General features: G+C 44.7%; 1 protein-coding gene across 2 annotated transcripts in view; it reads left to right on the forward strand.

Moving 5' to 3' along the window:
- The window catches only part of ARHGAP17 (Rho GTPase activating protein 17), a 120201-nt gene extending 107429 nt beyond the window's left edge, over positions 1-12772 (forward strand). Inside the window, exons 19-20 of one of the 2 annotated variants that reach the window (XM_006867184.1) lie at positions 399-1019; positions 12541-12772. In XM_006867184.1, coding sequence (XP_006867246.1) covers positions 399-1019; positions 12541-12671 — 752 coding nt within the window. In that variant the 3' untranslated portion in view covers positions 12672-12772. The remainder of the gene's footprint in view (positions 1-398; positions 1020-12540) is intronic. The other variant, XM_006867185.1, reaches the window with a different exon arrangement.
- The last annotated feature ends 7158 nt before the right edge of the window (positions 12773-19930 follow it).

Here is a 19930-nt window from a genome sequence, read left to right on the forward strand (position 1 = left end):
CCACTTATGTCCATTTCTTCTTCCAGGGCCCCACCTAGGAAACCATATTCCATTTAATAGTCATGTCTCCTTAGTTCCCTGTGGTCCATGAAACTTTCTCAGATTTTCCATTCCTTTGCTTTGCTTTATTGTTTTTTAGTCACCTTGAAAATTTTAGGCAGTATTGGTCAGGCAATTTGAAGAATGTCCCTCAATTTGGGATTGTCTGGTGTTTTTCTCATAAGACAGGGACGGTGGGCTTCAAGGAGGGAGACCACAGAGATGAAGTGCCTTCATCACATCAGATCTGGGGATATTTGACAGCAACGTGGTTAATTCTGGTTATCTGGTTACATAGCCTTGACTTTCATTGGGCTCTCCTTACTGAAAGGCACTTTGTTATTTTTCTCTGTGTGCAGCTGTTAAAAAGCCTGCTCCAGCACCTCCGAAACCAGGGAACCCCCCTCCTGGCCATCCGGGGGGCCAAAGTTCTCCAGGAACATCTCAGCACCCACCCAATGTCTCCCCAAAGCCTTCTACCCGAAGCCCTTCTCCTCCCACTCAGCATGCAGGCCAGGCTTCAAGCCAGCCCTCAGCCACCCCTCAGCTCTCTGCTCCCCGGAGGAGTTCCAGCAGTCTGTCCCCAATACAAGCTCCCAATCACCCACCGCCGCAGCCCCCGACCCAGGCCACACCGCTGATGCACACCAAACCGAGTAGCCAGGCCTCTCCCAACCCCGTGGTGCTGCCTGGCGAGCATGGACTTGAGCAGCCATCTCAGACCCCTCCCCAGACTCCAACGCCCCCCAGTACTCCACCTCTAGGAAAACAAAACTCCGGCCTGCCAGCTTCGCAGACCCAGGTGGTGAGTAACCCTGAAAGTGTGCAGCCACACGCTGGAACCTTACCAAGACCGAGACCAGTACCAAAGCCGAGAAACCGACCCAGCGTGCCCCCACCCCCTCATCCTCCTGGTGCCCACTCCGCCGGGGATGGCAACTTCACCAACACAGTGCCCACAGCTTCCAAAATAGTCACGGGTGAGTAGGACATTGGTTTCTGTCTGATGTTGCTTTGATGCTGCTCTCACAGTTAGGTCTGGACTTAGAGCAGGGTTCAACAAACTATGCCTGCAGGCCCAGAGGCCCACACTGGCCAGCAGCCCGCTTAGGTCAATAAAGTGTGATTGGGACACAGCCAAGCCCAGTCATTTACACACGGTCTGGGGCTGTGGGGCAGTTACTAGCAGAGTGGACTAGTCAGACTGCATGGCTCGCAGAGGCTAAACTGTTTACTGCCCTGCTCTGGACAGGAGAAGTTCGCTGACCCCTGATTTAGAGGTCATTATTTAAGAACGATTTCATTTACAGTCCAAGTTTAATGAACATACTGACTTAATTTCAATGGGAGGCATTGTGCGATGCGAGTATGAAATTCCCCTCTTTACGGTGATTTCCTTATTAAGTGAATTCTCACAAAGAGATTTCTTTTCCTTCTAAACGTAAGATGATCACTGGAAATGAAGAACTTGAGGTGTAACTGTTTAAAACCATGCTTTGGGAGGGAGCTTCTGCTGTTTTAGGAAAGAAGAGTCTGTGGTTTCCCACAATCCCAGTGGCAGCCTGTCTTGGCGGGGCGGCAGCTGAGATGTGAGTGCAGAACTACTGGAATGTTTGCAGGCAGTGTATAACACATAGTATCTAATTAGGATGATGCAAATCTTTCTGTTTCAGAGCTTCTAACTTTTGATTTATGAATGGCTAAGTTATTTCTGAGTGTGTTGAAAAAAGTACATAGGTTTTAGATTCGTTGCTTACTACAGCCCAGTTTTTAAGGTGGGGGGGTGGTTTCATAACACTTGAAAATACACATCTGGGCACCTGGACTAGACTGGACCACACGGGCTAACTGCTGAGCTGAAAACAAACCAAGGCTAGAACACCAAAAACCCATCCCCCAAATGATCACTGGTAACAACTGTCTAGCTCCTTTTTTTCTTTTTTTTGCAGGAATATAATGCATTTCAGCATAATTTGAACATACGAATCGTTGACATTTTTTCTGATGACATTTTCGACTTTTCTTTGTTTATTTTAAAGCCACATTGGTTTCTTTGTTTGTTTCCTAATAGATGCCCTTCCTAATGCCCTCACAGGTGGGGAAGGTTTCCAGGACTAAGGTCTGTAACCATCCCCAAGCAGCTTGCACTGGCAGCTCCAAACGCTCCTGCTTAGCTGTGTTATGCATTATGTGCTTTTGACCTTGTGCCCAGGAGCGGCCTGTGGGCCGTCCATTGTGTGGCCAGCAAACAGCACGTAGGTGTTTATCAGCTGTACCACTCCATATTTAAGAGGTAGATGTCAGTAGATTAAAAGCCCAATTTCAAGACAGATAAGATACTACCAAGGTCCCTTTCTTATTGGTAAGTCTCACAAGCACTCTGCTCAGTGTGGTCATGGACTTGTCATGGAGCAGCTCAGCAGCATCCAACAAGAGGGTTCTGGTGCAGTCAGCACTGAAAAAATTGTGTCCTTGGTGCCTTGAGCTTGAATTTTTAATTTTTGTATCTTTGAGTGCAAGTTAACTGCATGGAGCTTCTTAATTTGATGTTTGGAATTCTTAGGACCAAAACAAGAAGAAAAATCTCCCAAAATCCTACACTAAATTCTCCTGCATTCTAGCATGCTTACATTTTGCTTCCTAAAACCATATGAGCTTTTTGAAAGGTGCTGTGGGGCTTGTTTAAGTTACGCCTTTAGGCCCACGGTGCAAGGCTTTCATTACGGTGTCCAGTCGCTCTAATCAGCTCATTTGAACCCTAAGCCTTGTGAGGGTTACTTAGCCAGCCAGTTATCACAGCTTTGGTCTGAGTAGGAGTTTCTATAGAAACCAGAAGGGGGAAGCAAGAGTGTGATCTGAAAGCACGCGAACATTTCCCTACTTCCTGGCTCCATGGTGGATAACCCATAAGTCTTGAGTTGCCAACCTCTTGGGTTGTGGGTGTGGAGACCATTTGCAGGGAAGTGACTGGACCCTAAGTAAATCTGAGTCTTTTGACAATAAAATACTTGTGGCACACCAACATTGTATTCCCAGATCATGCCTTTGGTTCAGATGAAAAGACTGTGAACCAGAATTGTGTCTTTATCATCATTATTATTAATAGTTTATCGTCACCTGGAATGAATTTATTCCAGGTTATTTTATTGATCTGCCACAGTAATTATATCAAAAGAAAAGTTCACTTGTCTAATCATTATATAGTGCAGTACAGTGCATTGTAATTTAATGCATTCACCACACTGTTCTTTATAATGATTGCTGTTGTTGTATGCCATCGAGTTAGTTCTGACTCAGTGATCCTGTACGGGTTTCTGAGAGCAGCTGGTGGGTTTGAACTGCTGACCTTGCAGTTAGCAGTCCAGTGCTTATCCAGCAGTGCCACATCACAGTTCTTACAATGATTGTTATGTGCCATGAAGTCAGTTCCAACTCATAGCAACCCTGTACAGCTTTTCCGAGGCTGTAACTCTTTACGGGAGCAGAAAGCCTATTTCTTCCGCAGAACAGCTGGTAGTTTTGAACTGCTGACCTTGTGGTTTGTAGCCCGATTCGTAACCACTACGCTACCAGAGCTCCTTTACAATGATTAGATAAGTGAAATTTTCTCTTTGCTCAAAAAATTTCAGGTGATGCCCAAGTTATTTTTCTGACACAATTAACCGATAATTACTGACACTTGTTTGAACTACCACTGGACGTACTCACAAGCCCAGCATTAGAATTTCTGGGTCCAGTGATGCGGACCATGCTGCTAACAGCCATCCTCCGATACAGCTATTGGGTGTTAGAAGAAATAAACACAAAACCTCCCCACCCCTGGACAGAATGGTGGTCCTGTGTTGCATCATGTTTTCACCTGTAAACTTAGATAATTCCTGAAAACAGGTGTTTTCTTTAGACTTGGGTGAAGGTCGACTCCTGGCAGGATTATCGAGCCTGTTCACATTTGTCAACTCTAGAAAGCAGTAAGGCTTTAGCTCCCCTGGTATAAGTTTACATCGTGTTGTTTTAAAGTAATAGCTTTTAGAAAAGAATATTCTAATTTAAGCATTTTATTAAATAATTTAGATGTTTGACCTGCCATATTCAGTAAGAACTGAAATTGGAATATTTAATGGTAAGGAAAAGGCACCTGATTGGCCAAAGCATTTTTGCTATTTTATGATCATACGTGTGCACTAATGCCTGTTACTAACTGGTCACTCTAACCTCGCTTGCTTGCATCCCTACTAATAATGCATGTACTAAAGGAAGACTGGCTTCATTCATGCTTGCTATCAATTACTCTTAAATACTAAGTGTGTTCACAGGTGGTCACCGGGTTGGCCTTGTTAACATCTTCCATTTCCATTCTTTTCTATGCCAGGCGGACTTGAGGTGCAGTAGAGTAGAAAGAACAAATACTTCAGAGTCACGCAAACCAGAGCTAGAATTGCAGCCTGTGGTGTATTGGGCAAGACACTACCTAGCTGAGAGTACACAGTGGTGACATTTATGACAATCACTGTTGAGGAATTAAATTAGATGAAGAAAAACACCAATGACAGGTCTTGTAGATGATAAATGGTACCTATTTGTTCATCAGTTTTTGGTAGAAAAAAATATTTTACATCACGACTCTGTATTAAACTCATACGTCAACATTTTACAAGAGTAAGACACGGGCGGGAGGCGTGGGGCCTGGATCCGTACATTGGCTCTGACGCACCCTGGGGGTCCCCTTTATATTGGTTATTTCATGGCTTGCAAAGAAAATTCTCAGAGTAAAAGGTATTTCTTAGTGTAGTGAGTCTGAGATTTCCCAGAAAGCCTTTTTCCACTATGTGACAGGTAGACTAAGTGACTCTCATAAAAACTGGACCGCAAGGCTTCTCGTCGTTACCAAGAACTGTCCTGGTGTGGCGCTCTAGGATATGCACTGGACCGCAAAGTCGGTTTGAACTGCAAAGTTTGATTTAAATCCACCAACCACAGAAACGCTTTACGAGGTTGCTATGAGTTAGACCAATTAAACGGCACTTAACAACCAAAGGATGCATATTGTGGGGAGTAGGTAAGTCTAATTTGCAAATCTGTTCCCCAGCCACCACTTGCAGTCCTCGTATAGTAGCTAACCACTGGACTGCCAACCACAAGGTCGTGTACACAGGGTCACTGTGAGTCGGAAGTGACTCGACGGCACTTAACAGCAACAAGGATAGATATTTTTTAAAAACTGGGAAAGAGTAATTAAAAACCATGAGAATAAGTACTAACTCTCCCCCTCCTCCTCCTCCTCTACCCTGTCTCCCACTTCCTTTCCTGCACCGGAGGGCATTCACCACCCCCTGTCGGCAGTTGAGTGCAGCCACGTGTATCCAGTATCTGCACCCAGACACACAGCTGTAGAGAGCAATAGCACAAAACCCCAGACAGAGCAGGAACGGGGGCAGTCCCGGAACTCTAAACTGCATAGAAAGGAATATTTATAAGTATCAAAGTCTTGCTGTTAGTAGAATTCATAGCAGAAGCAAGAAAAGTGACGCTTGCTGAGTGGCTGCTGCAGGCAGATACCCAGCCATCTTGAGAGGGCCACAGCGAATGTGGCCGCAGGACAGAAATCCCATCACAGTGACCTGACCCATCTTCAGAGAGAAAAGGTGCAAAATAATTTTTCATCTGCCTATTTCCCTTCCTCTGCACACCACCACTCTGGTGCCTAGAGGGGGCACCGGAATGCACGGACACCCCAACCACCCCCAGAAAGTTCTGCTGCACATGTGCACAGATCTGCTCAGCTATGAACTGTCTTCCAGTAGGAGAAAAACAGACTGTTTTGCTGTAGTCCTCCCCTCCCCTTCTAAAGTAGAGTGGGTTCTTTCTCTCCCTATGTTACCCAAGAAAGAAGAGACAGCAATTGTGGTCATATAGCCAAGCTATAATCACACCCTGTAAAATCCCACCATCCAGGTAAGAGCTAATACCAGCTGCTGTACACCCGCTATAGTTACTCTGAGTTAAGCAATAAGAAAAGGGAAAAGCCCATCAGTCTCCTAATCACATCTACCTCGAGGAAATCAGAATACATTCATGTAATTATTGAAATCATACCTGATTATTGAAGATGCCCAAGAAACAGCAGACCATATCGGCACATGGCCAGAAACAAGCTAGAGTAACAGATAAATGAGCTGGAGGTAGACCTAGACTTCCGATTGGAAGGAGGGGAGGGCAGGCTTTGGAACTGCCTGATATCCTTAATATCATTCAAACACTCCACAGAGGAATTGAGAAAAATAAGTCAGGAAAGTGCTACAGGAACAATCAAATAAGATAGAGGTCCAAACAATTAATAATAAAATATCAGAAATGAAAGGGCAAAGGAGTAGAATTGGAGATGGAAGCCAGAACTAGTGAGCTGGAAGTCGCATCTCTCAATACTGCTAAGATGGAAGAGCAAGCAGAAAAAAGGATTTTAAAAATCTGAAGAAAGTCTTAAGATTCATGTGGGACAATAACTAAAGAATTGTATTCTGGAACAGGAAGAATCACACAAATCCACAGAGGAGATAGTTAGCTTCTGGAAGAAAATTTCCCTAACATACTGAAAATCAAAAAGAGAAGCATTCAAAAAGCTGAACAAACCCCAGGAAGGATAGACCCCAAAAGAACATCACCAAGACATCATAATCAAACTTTCCAAAAATCAAAGATAAGGAGACACTCCTGAAAGGAGCTAGGGAAAAGAGAAGCGTTACTTACAAAGCCAAGCAAATCAGATATTCAGCAGAAACCATGCAGGCAAGAAGGCAATGGGAAGACATACATAGAACCCTGAAAGAAAAAACTGCCAACCAAGAATTGTCTACCCATTCCCGGACAAACAGAAGCTAAGGGATTTTGCTAAAGCCAACCTAGCGTTTCAAAGCATCCTGAAGGGGATTCTTTGGACTGAGAATGAACAAGAACAGACAACTACCAGAGATTGACATATATGGCAGCACCACCCGGAACTCAGTCGACAGATGAAAGAAAGACTAATATTCATGTTTTGCTTTTTTTCTCTCTCAAATCTGGTTACATTTTTCTGAAAGTTGAGGTTATGCTGGGCCATAATTACTTGATTTATAAAACTGTTGCTCCTGTGTTTGTTTTTTACTTCCCACTGTACGGATAACTATCTTTTTCAGTGACTGAGTAATTAATATTCCATTCAATGACTATATTAGCTCCCTTCTTTCAGATGCAGTGTATTCTTAGTAAGGAAATTACAAATATTCAGTGAAATTTGAATCTCTTTTTTGTTTAAAATAATGAAACTATTAAAAGTTGATTCTGAGTTAGATCTAACAGATCTGAATCCTGAACTGTGAAGGAGTATAGAGATGTCAGCCATCCCTTTAAACCTAGAGTTGGAGGAAAGGATGGTGTTGGGGAAGAGCCACCTTCCTTACCCCTGTGGTTGTGCTGAAACCTTTCAAGAGTCTGTTTGGATTCATTACCTGTCAGAGTGACTGTCGGAGTGCCCTTGCATTTTCTGAATGGCAGACAGACAGCTTGAGGACATATTGAAAACTATTGCAGTGGCAAATAAACCTGCTAGAGCCACACCCTAAATTGTTGGGTGCCGTCCAGTTGGTTCCAGCTCATAGTGACCCTGTATAGGGTTTCTGAGGAGCGGCTGGTGAGTTTGAACCACTGACCAGTGCTTATCCTACAGCGCCATGCCAGATTCCGACACCCTAAATTATAGAATGCCAATTCTGGCCCTTTGGAAGACGTTTAGTACAGGAAGAAACCTGGGTTGCAATTTTCAGAGCCCCAAATGGTAATGAGTCATATCTCATAGACTGCATCTCTCTCAAATACAGAAGGGCACAAGAGGTTCATGGAATAATGGAATGAAAAGATAATGGGATTTCTCCATGAACTTTTTGGAGCTCCCTTGTATTAACAGCTACCTTAGGAACTTCGTTGCAAGCACTAGGCTCAAAGACCAGCCTTTCTTACAGTATAGATGATGATGAATGCTACTCTGTGTGAGTTCAAAGCCAGGCTGTTAGAAGCATTAATAAAATAAAGAAGGGTTCTTGCAGGTGTCTTTCTAAAATAACCTACTTCTCCTTTTTTACAAAAGTGAATCAGAGTGTTTAAGACACAATCTCCTCAGAAAGTGTCTTGTCATGCAGAACGCTCACCGGAAGGCATAAACTCCCTCATGAGCAAGAGGGAAAGCATTCTGCTGATAAGAACCAGAGTCCGACCTGTGTGACTCTGGTCATCTTCTGTCCAGTACTAGCTGGGTCACCTTGGGCGAGACATGGCATCTCAGAGTGCCCCTAACTTATCTCTACAATGGGACTGGGACGGGCAACTGGTGTGTAGTGAGATCATTCAGCAAATATGTGTCAAGCACTTAGCAGTCTCTGCTGTGTGACAAGTGCTTACTCTGCTTGTCTGCTACAATGAAAGAAGTCATTTTCTGAAGAAAAAAAGGTTGGTTTGCACACATTTTTGTAATTCTTAACTACACTTTTTTGTGCAAACTGAATGATGGTGGTCTTGAAGACCTGGAATCCTCGTAGCATAGTGGTTAAAGATCTCAGCTGCTAATCAAAAGGTCAGCGTTTAGGAGCCAGGATCCCCTCCTTGGAGGAAAGCTGTGCAACCTGCTTCCATTAGGATCCACAACCTTGGTAACCCTCCTATAGGGCTGTTAAAATGCGGTGCATGAAGTAAAGAGAAGACAACAACTTTGGCCTCTGCAAAGGGTCTGTCTGATGCAGATACTGACAGGTTGCAATCTAATTCGGGTCTTGTCTGTTTCATAAAACTAGTCCCCATCAAGCCCACTGGATTGTGACTCGTCACAGCCCTAGGGGTGGTAGAGTAGAACTGTGCCCCAGGGGGTTTCAGGGGCTGAGCTTTTGGAAGAGGAGTGGTGGTTATGTGCCGAGGAGTCGGTTCCGACTCATAGCGACCCTGTACAGGGTTTCCAAGGCTGGAAATCTTTACAGGAGCAGAAAGCCTTGTCTTTCTCTTGCGGAACAGCTGGTAGTTTCAAACTGCTGACCTTGTGGTTCGCAGCTCAATTCATAATTGGAGGAAGAGTACCAGACTTTTCCAAGGAGCCTCTGGTCTGGGTAAGCTCAAACTTCCAATCTTTCAGTTAGTAGCTGATCGCGTGACTGTTTGCATTCCCCAGGAACTTCTGTCAGTCCATGGTTTCTTGTAGACTCGGAGTGAGAGGAGGCACGGGCTGGCCCCACCATGTGTGTTGTTGGGTTAGAATAGTGGTGGGGGTAGAGGGAGGCGTTAGTGGATTTCTTGCAACCACATTGCTCTTGAGGCACAGTTGCTTCTCTGTTGAGGGCTAATGGAAGGGAAGGTTGGGAAGCTGGGTAAAGACTCTTTCATCCGTCCATCCGTCTGACAGCTACCACAAAACATTGAGCATCGGCTATGCCCCTGTTGCTCTGATAGGTACTGGGGATAGACACCCACTCTTCACTTCTCTACATGGTTAGGTTCCAAAGGCTAGGTGGTTATGCACAAAATAGGGGTGACCACATCACATAACTGCCTGCCCCACTGACCCACTGAGAGTCACGACCCAGCCAAGATGACACAGGCGCCGAAGCATCACAGCCAGCATTACTGTCACCTGACACCTTAGGCTCCTCACGGCCACATGCACATCATTAATGCCCCAAGCCCTCAGGTAGTGGATCGCACTGTTTTAAGTGAGGAAGGAGTAGGTGTGAACAAGACCGAGGCCGCCCCTGTCCCCAGTCAGTGTCTGTTCTGATGAGAACAGTTCTAAAACACCTTCTGCTCTGCACACAAGCTACCTTTGGTGACAGCCCATGCTAGTCACTTGGTTTTACAAGTTCCATAAAACCCAGATGGTCTGACCCTTGATTCCTTCAAACCCTGCTGCTGTCAATTCGATGCTTACTCCTAATGACCACCATATAGGGTGAAGGAGAACCACCTGCACCACCACCCCTGAGTTTCCAAGAGGTAATCTTTTCAGAAGCCAGCTTCCACGGCTTTCTCGCACAGAGCCACTGGTGGATACAATACACATTGCCAACCTTTCAGTTCGCAGCCAAGCACTTGGCCACTGTGTTACCAGGGCTGCTGGGTAAATCTAGAAACCAGTGTTTGAGAAAGTGGCAGCCTGGAAGGGCTTCAAAGTCAAAAGCTGGTGCCAAGTGGTTTCCTACTTTGCTGACCCTGGTTGTTCACAGGAAGCCCAAGTAGGAAGGAAGGGCTGAGGAGAAGTTAGTGACAGAGGGGCAGATTGCTGAGAAGGAAGGAAACGGCTCATGTAGCGCCATCTAGTCGCATGTTCCGGAAGGAGGAGAAAGTCTAGGGAGAAGATACAGTGGCCTCACAAGCATTGGGATGAAAGCACTTCGTGTAAACCTCTGTTTGCCTCTGCCCTGTTCCCCCTCTCCCTACTCATCACCCACTACCGGACTGCAAGGGTAGTTTGAACCACAAGGTCAGCAGTTCAAACTCCAACTGCTCCTTTGAAACCCCACACAGGGTTACCATGAGTCAGAACTGACTTGACAGTACTTAATAAAAAGCCCCTTTAGAAGTCACATTAGAGCACTTCTCCGGCCTTTGCAGCACCAAGAACTCCTCACCATCCATAAACCACACGTCTCATTATTGAAAAGGAATCTTGGCGTCTAATGCCCAAGTGAGGTGAGGTGGCTGGACACGGTGCCTGTCTGCACTGGTCAGGATGGGCTCATAATTGGCCAGGTGGTGTTGGCAGGATCCATAGGATCCATGCTGCACTGGTTGTTGAACATGTGACTGCACCCCCTCCCCCCCGGTATTAGCATTAAACTTCCCTGTGCCAGAGTTTCACTATAATCATGGTGAATTACTGTAATTACTTATAGGGGTTAGAGGAGTAGGTGAATTCATATGCCAAAAACTTCAGGAAACTGCACTGAGAGGGGGTGCATGGGAAGAAATCTGGTGGGATATCAGGTGTCAGCTCCTGGGCACCATCAGTAGTGATAGCGCGCCTCTCTGAGCTGTTGGGGGAGGGGGCGAAGGCAGGAACAGTGCAGGCACTGAGCCGCCCGGAAGTGCGCTGGCATTTGCTAGCTGTGCCAGCCGTGCACACAGCTAGAAGCCGTGTTGAAAGCCGCCCCCAGTAAGCACATTGTGTGACTTTGCACAACATGTACACAAAAACAGCTCCCCCTCTCCATCATGGTAAAATATATCCATGCCACTTGCCGATTGAACGGTTTTCATGACTAGTTCAGCGACACTGAGTTGCTATGTAACCAATGCCAGCCCATAGGCACTGCCAAATTCTCCATCCCCATCCTCTGTGAGATAAGCAGCCCAGAAGCATAACAGGGAAATTCCCCAACACGCCCACCTCCTCCCCTAATTTCCTCCCTGCTCCCGATCAAGACTAACCTGGCCAAGTAAAACGACAACCAATACATCTACTTTATGTTTACACGACACCTAAAATATCTCACAAACTACATGCATGACTCCTGTACTCCCAACACTAGCGAACAGCACAGTCTGCCGGAATGAGGGGTAGGGCCTGTTGCCCCACTTGGCCTTGGGCTTCTTGAAGGCTGTGCCTGTTGCCTCAGCAGGCAAAAAGGTGCCTGGCATGTGCTTAGTGAATGCTTGTCCCATGAGGAAGCGTTCTGAGACCCAGCCAGCCTTTCACATGAGCAGGCACGTAAGCCAGCCTCACTGGGTGGAGGCTGTGAATGGTGAAGGGGCCTTTTGTGAGCATGGGGCAGAACCAGCTGAAGGCTTTCCAGCTAACACAGTAAGACAGGGAAAAGGAACTGGAGGCACACATATTGTGGGGGGAGGGCACGCAGAAAACATCAGTGTTTGCAGGAGATTTGCTAGTCTGCCCCATTAATTGTCCCCCAGGGGTGATTGTGCTCCTGGAGATTTGGCAACCTCTAGAAACATTGTTGGTTGTCACACTGGGGATAGGGAGGCGTCGTTGGCATCTGATGGATAGAGACTAGAGATGCCCCTATTAACATCCTACAAGACAACTCACATGTCACTAGTGAGGGTACCGAAGTTGTAACTGGCAGAAAGGCACCAGCCTCTGAGAAGAGGTTCTTTCCTCCTGCAGCCCAGATGTGGTCAGGAGGTTTCTAGTAGTACCTTGGAGGAATTGGTAAGAATGAGATTTCCTTTCCCCAAAGAGAGCAGGTCCTTTGATGTTTGCATCTCCTCTGTGCTGCCCAGTGCCACACTGCTCTGGGGCTGCGGGGACTCACAGAGCGCCTTCCATCCTGAGGTAGCTCTGCCCCTGGCTCCCTCCGGGCTCTCAAAGGCTTGCCTCTGACTTTAAGGCCTGATGGCGCCTCTACTAAGGGCTCGTGTGTGCGCGGGGGCTGAACCACCAATGCTCCAGCCTCTCTTTGCTCAGTCCAGCCTCAGGTGGTCTCTCGGGTGCTACTCACTGATACCATGTCTCCTCGTGTTTTTGTCCAGATACCCATTCTAGGGCTTCAGAACCACTTCGCAGCATCTTTCCTGAACTGCATTCAGACTTGGCAAGCAAGGACGTGCCCGGCCGCATCCTGCTGGACATGGACAATGACACAGAAAGCACTGCCCTATGAAGAAAGCCGCCTTCCAGCCTTGATCTCATCCACCCTGGGGAGTGGAGCCGGGCAGGCCAAGCTGTAACTCTGCAGACCCAACAGGGAGAAGCTTTCAGAGGGGGGAGGAGAAGGCTTTAAGAGGCTGGTGCTGGACGTGGCCTTTGGCACAGCCCGAGGAGAGAGCCAGGCGGACACTGGGAGCTGCATGACCTGTAATGTAGAAGAAGCTGGCTTTCTTTAAATGGGAGAGAAATCATGCCAAAAATTCAATACAGAAACGCCTAGAGGGGTAAGAGTATTCCTGTGGAGATGTGTGTGTACGCAGACAGCACCATCAGCAGTTTGGAACGAGTACAAAGCAGTGCGTTAGCTACCTATTTAATAAAAGTCAGTCATTGTACAAGTCACCTACTGCCTGCTGCTTGGACTTTTCATTCTTAGATCTTAGGAGGGAGGTTTCTCTCCTTCAGACTTGCTGCCGAATCCCTTTGTACTGAGTATGGTCTCTTGTCTTCCCTGGCCCCCTCAAGGCCCTGAGTGTTGCTGGTGAGCGCTGGACCCATCACCCTCAGCAAACTGGATGTGACTCGTGCCTTGTCGGATTGCCAGAATGGAGAATGAAATGTACTGTTCTTTTTAAAAAAGCAGCATCAGTGTAATGCTACTTGAGAAGGACTGAACATTATTCTAGTCTCATGTTTAATTTGAATTAAATATATTCTGTGGTTTATATGAAAACTTTATGATTCTTGGAGGCAAAACTGTGGAGTGTGTGTGGGTTTGTACGCAAACATACCATGAGGGTGGTGACGTTTTGTTCTGTTGTACATAAAGTCACCATGCTGAGTTCGAGTCATTTCAACAAGGTGTTTGTGGCACACATGGGTACATGTGAGCTATCATTTAGCCACATACAATTGTGGATGAGACTTCACTGGGCCCCTAATTTTCATTGTGGTGGTGGTGTTAAGTGCCCACAAAAGTGCCCACAAGTTGGTTCTGACTCCTGGTGACCCTGTATATATAAAATGTCCAAGAAGTGGCAGGTGGGTTTGAACTTCCAGCCTTATGGTTAGCATTCCAGTGCTTATCCTACTGCGTCACATCAGGACCGTTGTAGATGTTTGAAAAGGAGCAGGATCCAAGCACCAGGTGCCCCTGACCGACTGTCCCTCAGAGAACGTTCATTCCATGGTCTGCCCCGGTCTTCCCAGCGCTGACACTCCTATCTTTTCCACACAGATATGCACTGACTCCTAACCGCTGACTCCCAACAATTCAGTCCCTACGGGTCTGGTGCCTAGGTCAGAAACAATTACTGGAATGCTTTCAGACCCTTCCCAAGGCTCCTCTTCTCCTGGGTTGAAATACATGAATGATAAATTGGAGCAAACTGAGGAAGAAGTCCAGATGGTTGTTCTGATGATACCCCTGCCTTTTCATGAAGAGCATTTCTCTACATGCCGGGTCTATCCCTGCAGCACATATAGAGGGGGCTGTCTAGTGAGTAGACAGGAATATGGGGTGCCAGGAGTGGCTTCCCAAAGCTTTTCCCTTGATAGAATTGTTCACTCAGTTCATCAGTAACCAGCTCCTTGCTTGTAAACATTGCACCTGTCTCTACTGTGAATTGACTTCGATTTAACTCCAAAAAAGCAAACATTTTTCTTTGTCCCCCACAAAGTACTCCCTATACTTACTAATTGCATTTTATCTATGTTACCTATAAAGCCAATTTTCACCATGTCTTAAAATTCAATTTGCTTAAGGTTCCCTCCTCCCATTCTTACACTCCATCTCTGTCTTGTTATTTTTCTGTAACTCCCATTAACTGAGCATTCTCTGTAGAGACAAATTTCTGAACAGACTGCTCATCCATTTTGAGTCCCTTCTTCAAGTGACCTGACCTTGGGAGGTACTTCCAATCTGATGTCGGACGATGGATGCATTGAGAAGGAAGTGGACACCTGGGGCTTACCAAGCACATGATGTTGGTTCCTGACCACGAGCAAGGTCCATGGCATGCATTCAACTTGGAATGTATCATGTGTTTTGTTACTGGTGTGGCGTTGTGGGCTAATGCGTCAGACTGCAAAGTCGTTTGAACTGCAAGGTCGGTGGTTCAAGCTCACCAGCTGCTCCTTGGAAACCCTACACAGGATTGCTATGGGTCGAATCGACTGAATGGCACTTAACAACAACAACAATGTGGAAATACAGCAAGCTGTGTACCTTTAGAGTCCTGGTGTGACGCTGTGGCCTAATGCGTCAGATTGCAAAGTCATTTGAACTGCAAGGTTGGTGGTTCAAGCTCACCAGCTGCTCCTTGGAAACCCTATACAGGATCGCTATGGGTCAGAATCAACTCGATGACACTTAACAGCAACATTATGCCCATAGGAATTTTAGACAGTTGTTCATTAAAGAATGTCTCCTATTATTTGTTGTTCCTCTACCCCAACCACCCTAATCTTCAGAAAGATAAGATTTATGTGTACCAAAAGTCAGTATCAAATTTACCTTTGCTACAAATAGATCCATGAATATGGTAGAGCATATAGGGACAAAGTTATAAAAACTCCTTAGATAAAACCAAATATTGAGCGAATGTGTCACTAGACCTGGGGACTCAAATCTCAGGAATACCAAGGTCAGAAAGCATAACAGATTCCACAAAGACAGTGTTCTACATACTGCCTTGGTGAGTATCAACTGGGATGTTACAGGCTCTTTAATGGCCATCTGAGGTGCAAGTATTGTTCTCTCCCTGCCTAAAGGAAAGACGAGCGCGGAAACAGAAAAGGCTTGGAAGCAATGTGTCCCAAAGACTAATGAACTCTATTCACCATCAGTCTCCACAACTCGAAGACCAGAAGACCTAGATGGTGCCTGGCTACACTACCGTCTGCTCTGGAAAGGGATCGTGTTAGAAGGTTCTGAATAAAGTGGAAGGAAATGTGGAATACAACTCAAAATCATAAAAGACCAGGCTCACGGATCAGATAGAGACCTGTGGAACCTCCGAGACTTTGGCCTTTAGTCACCTTTTAGGTCTGAAACTGAACTCACTCCACTGGCTCAGTTTCCCACCAAACAACAGACAGCCTTATAGGCGCCCTGGTGGGCACTGTAGGGTAAGCACTAGACTGCTGGCCACAAGGTCAGCATTTCAAACCCACCAGCCTCTCTGAGGAAGACAAATGAGGCTTTCTGCACCTGTGAAGATTTAAGCCTTGGAAACCGTATACAGGGTTCTCATCATCTGGAATCAACTCAGTGGCTGTAGGTTTAGTTAAATGGGAACAATAACACTAGTGAGGTGCACACACCTTAGAATAAACCATTCAAGATCAAAAGGACAGCATTTATCCAAGGGCAAAGTACAGAAGGGTTAGAGAGAAAAAAAGGAGGAATGAAACCAGGAAATGGAGAGGAAGTGGGATGAGTGATGGTACATTGAGGGACTTATGGTCAATGAGATGAAATGTGTATGAATTTGTTGAATATAAAACTGACAGTCTGAAAAACAACAAAAAACGGATGGGCCTGCCCACAATGCTATAATTTTAGAAATCAACAAAAGGAAGACCAAAGAAATAAAGTCAAATGTAAGACCGTGCTTAATAAAAGCTACTGGGTAGTAGTCAATTCACTAAGTTCCTAGAAACAAATGAGAATGAAAACACAACATACCAGAATCTTTGGGGCATGGCAAAAGCAGTGCTGAGAGGACAATTTATTGCAATAAATACACACATCCCAAAAAAGGAAAGAACCAAAATCAACATGTTCACACAACATCTTCAGCAACTAGAAACAGACTAGCAAAGCAGCCCTACAGTCAACAAAAAAAATAAATACTAGAGCAGAAATAAATGACATAGAAAACAGAAAAACTATAGGAAGAACAGGACGAGCTGGTTCTTTGAAAGGATTAATAAGATTAAACCACTGAGAAGCGGGGCTTGATGGTAGCTAGCGTAGAGGTTCAGTGAGGGTCTCCGTCAGCAATACCACAGAATACCAGGCAAAGCAGGTTCAGGGCAGAGCTCCAAAACTTGGAACCACAGAGATAGGAGTATTTAAAAGGTTTGAAGGCTTATAGCTATAGAACTGGTAGCAAAAGTAAGAAATCGCATACTTTTGAATCTATCGAGCTTGGTGACCCAGAGCCGACAACTTGGGTGAGACCAAGTGGGAGAACAGACACACCATGAAAAAATGCCACTGGGACTTCAGAGCAAATGTGAACAATACACTTTGTTGGTTGTGCTTTGTTCTGATTTTTTTTTTTTTTTTTTGCTATCTGTTCATTGGCCCCCCACTGTTTGCGTACCTCCATTCTGGTGACTAGAGGGGGTGCCTGAGCGAGTGGACAACCCCCACCCATACCACTGGTGGGTTCTTCTGCCACGCATGCGGACAGATACTCTCAGCCTAAGAGCCAGCACTGAACTGTGTTTTGTTTTGTTTTTAATACAGAAAAGCCAGAACAAGGGGCGTGGAAAGGGAAAGAGAATTTAAAAACAAAACAGGCCGAAAATGAAATTATACCTTGAAGTATAACATAAACAACCAACAGTGGCATCTTGAAGTTTCTCAGGCAGCTTTGAAGGTAAGAAGCTGAAAGAGGACATTAAAGTCATACTCATATTAGGCTAGGGAGCTCTGGTAGCGTAGTGGTTACAAATCAGGTTGCGAACCTTAAGGTCAGCAGTTCGAAACTACCAGCTGTTCTGCAGGAGAAAGATGAGGCTTTCTGCTTCCGTAAAGATTTACAGCCTTGGAAACCCTGTACAGGGTCGCTATGGGGTCGGAATCGACTAGACAGCACTTAACAATAACATATTAAGCTACAGATTTTTCTTCTCTCCCTCTCCCTTTTCTGTGATTATAGACTATTAGAGAATTTTCCTTGTTTTTTGGGGGGTTTTTTTTTGCTTTTTCTGTTTTATGCATTCCCTTCTACGTTTGGGGGACTCTTTCTCTCCTTATGTTACCCAAGAAGAGTCAGCAACTGCTGCCATATAGTCAAGCTACAATCACACTCTATAAAACACCAAAACCCAGACAAGAACCAATACCAACTGCCATATACTAGGGAGGCAGACAACACGTGTGAAAGGAAAGTTACTCTGAGTTAAGCAATAAGAAGCGTGAAAAGGGAAGCACACATCCTGATCACATCTTCCTGGAAGCAATCAGAAAGCATAAAAAAATACCAAAACACATACTCAAGTATTAAGACCACATATAAACATTAAACATGTCCAAGAAGCAAAAGCAGATGACCTTATCAGCACACGTCCAGAAACAAGATAAAATGTCTGAGACAAATGACCTAGAGGTAGAGCTGGACTACATTCTGGAAGGAGGGCAGGCCTTGGAAATGCCTGAGAAGGAAGGAATTCAGAAAAATGCTTACAAAGTGTTTCAAAACACTTTTCAATGGAGTTGAGAAAAATGAGGAAGAAGTCAGAAAAGCACTGCAGGAACAGTCAAATAAGATAGATATAGCATTGGAAACAATTTAAAACCTACAGAAAGAGGTCCAAATGATCAATAACAAAATAACAGAATTAGACAATACACTGAAAGGGCAAAGGAGTAGAATAGAAAAGATGGAAGGCAGAACCAGTAATCTGGAACAATTTCTCAATACCACTAAGATAGAAGAGCAAACAGAAAAAAGGATAAAAAAATCTGAAGAAGGTCTAAGATTCATGTTGGACAACATGAAGAGGAATAATTTAAGAATTATTGGCATTCCAGAACAAAAAGAATCACCCAAGTCCACAGATGAAATAGTTGAAGAACTGCTGGGAGAAAATTTCTGTAACATCCTGAAAAGTGAAAAGATAAGCATTCAAGAAGCTCAAAGAACCGCAGGAAGGCTAGACCTCAAAAGAAAATCACCGAGACATATCATAATCAAGCTCTCCAAAATCAAAGATAAGGAGACACTCCTGAAAACAGCTAGGGAAAACAGAAGTGTTACATACAAAGGCAAGCAAGTCAGATTAAGCTCAGATCTCTCAGCAGAAACCATACAAGCAAGAAGGCAATGGGGAGACATATATAAAAGCCTGAAAGAAAAAAAACTGCCAACCAAGAATCCTTTATCCAGCAAAGCTGTCAATCAAACATGACAGTGTAATCAAAACATTCCAGGATAAACAGAAGCTAAAGGGATTTTGTCCAAAGCCAACCCTGTGCTACAAAACATTCTAAAGGGAGCTGTGTGGACTAAGAACCAACAAGAACAGACAACAACCAGAGATTGACATACGTGGCAGCACCTTCCAGACCTAAATCAACTGAAGGAAGAGTCGATAACAGAACAAAACTATAAGAACAATCTCAGAGAATCTGGGAGGTTAGTCTATGATCAAAACAATGTACCGTGCTCCTGGATAGGAAGACTTAACATTGTGAAAATGTCAATACTGCCCAAAGCAATTTACACATATAATGCAATCCCAATCCAGATTCCAACAACATTCTTTAAAGAGATGGGGAAAAAAAATTTTTTTTTTTTTTACAAACTTTATGTGGAAAGGAAAGAGACCCAGGTTAAGCAAAGCACTGCTTAAGAAGAAGAACAAGTTGGAAACCTCTCACTCTCTTATTTCAAAATTTACTACATGGCTACAGTGGTCAAAACAGCCTGGTAAAGATACATAGATAAATGGAACAGAATCAAGAATCCAGAAATTAACCCATCCACATATACCAACTGATCTTTGACAAAGGGCCAAAGTACATTGAATGGGGAGGAAGGAGATAGTCTCTTCAACGGATGGTACTGGCAGAACTGGAAATCAATATGGAAAAGATTGAAACAAGACCTTTACCTCACACCACATACAAAAAACAACTAACTCAGCATGGATTAAAGACCTTAATGTGAATCCCAGAATTATAAAGGTCATCAATGAAAAAATAGGCACAAATTTAAGGGGTCTGGCACCTAACAACAACAACAATCTAGGGCACACACAGACTACCAAACATTGTGAAAATTACAAAAACAAAATAAATGATTGGGACATTCTAAAAATAAGAAACTTATGTGCATCAAAGGATTTAACCAAAAGAGTAAAAAGGGACCCCACAATGGGAAAAAGCTGTTGCGATAACATATCAGAGAAGGGACTAATTTCTAAAATCTATAGGAAACTACAACACCTCTGCAAGGAAAAGACAAGTGTGACCACATTCGTCACTAATAAGGGGAAGTGAGGGAAAAACAGCAATGAAGCTGTGAGCTAAGCCCT

Source organism: Chrysochloris asiatica, unplaced genomic scaffold (assembly GCF_000296735.1).
Source record: "Chrysochloris asiatica unplaced genomic scaffold, ChrAsi1.0 scaffold00102, whole genome shotgun sequence".
NCBI lineage: Eukaryota > Metazoa > Chordata > Mammalia > Afrosoricida > Chrysochloridae > Chrysochloris > Chrysochloris asiatica.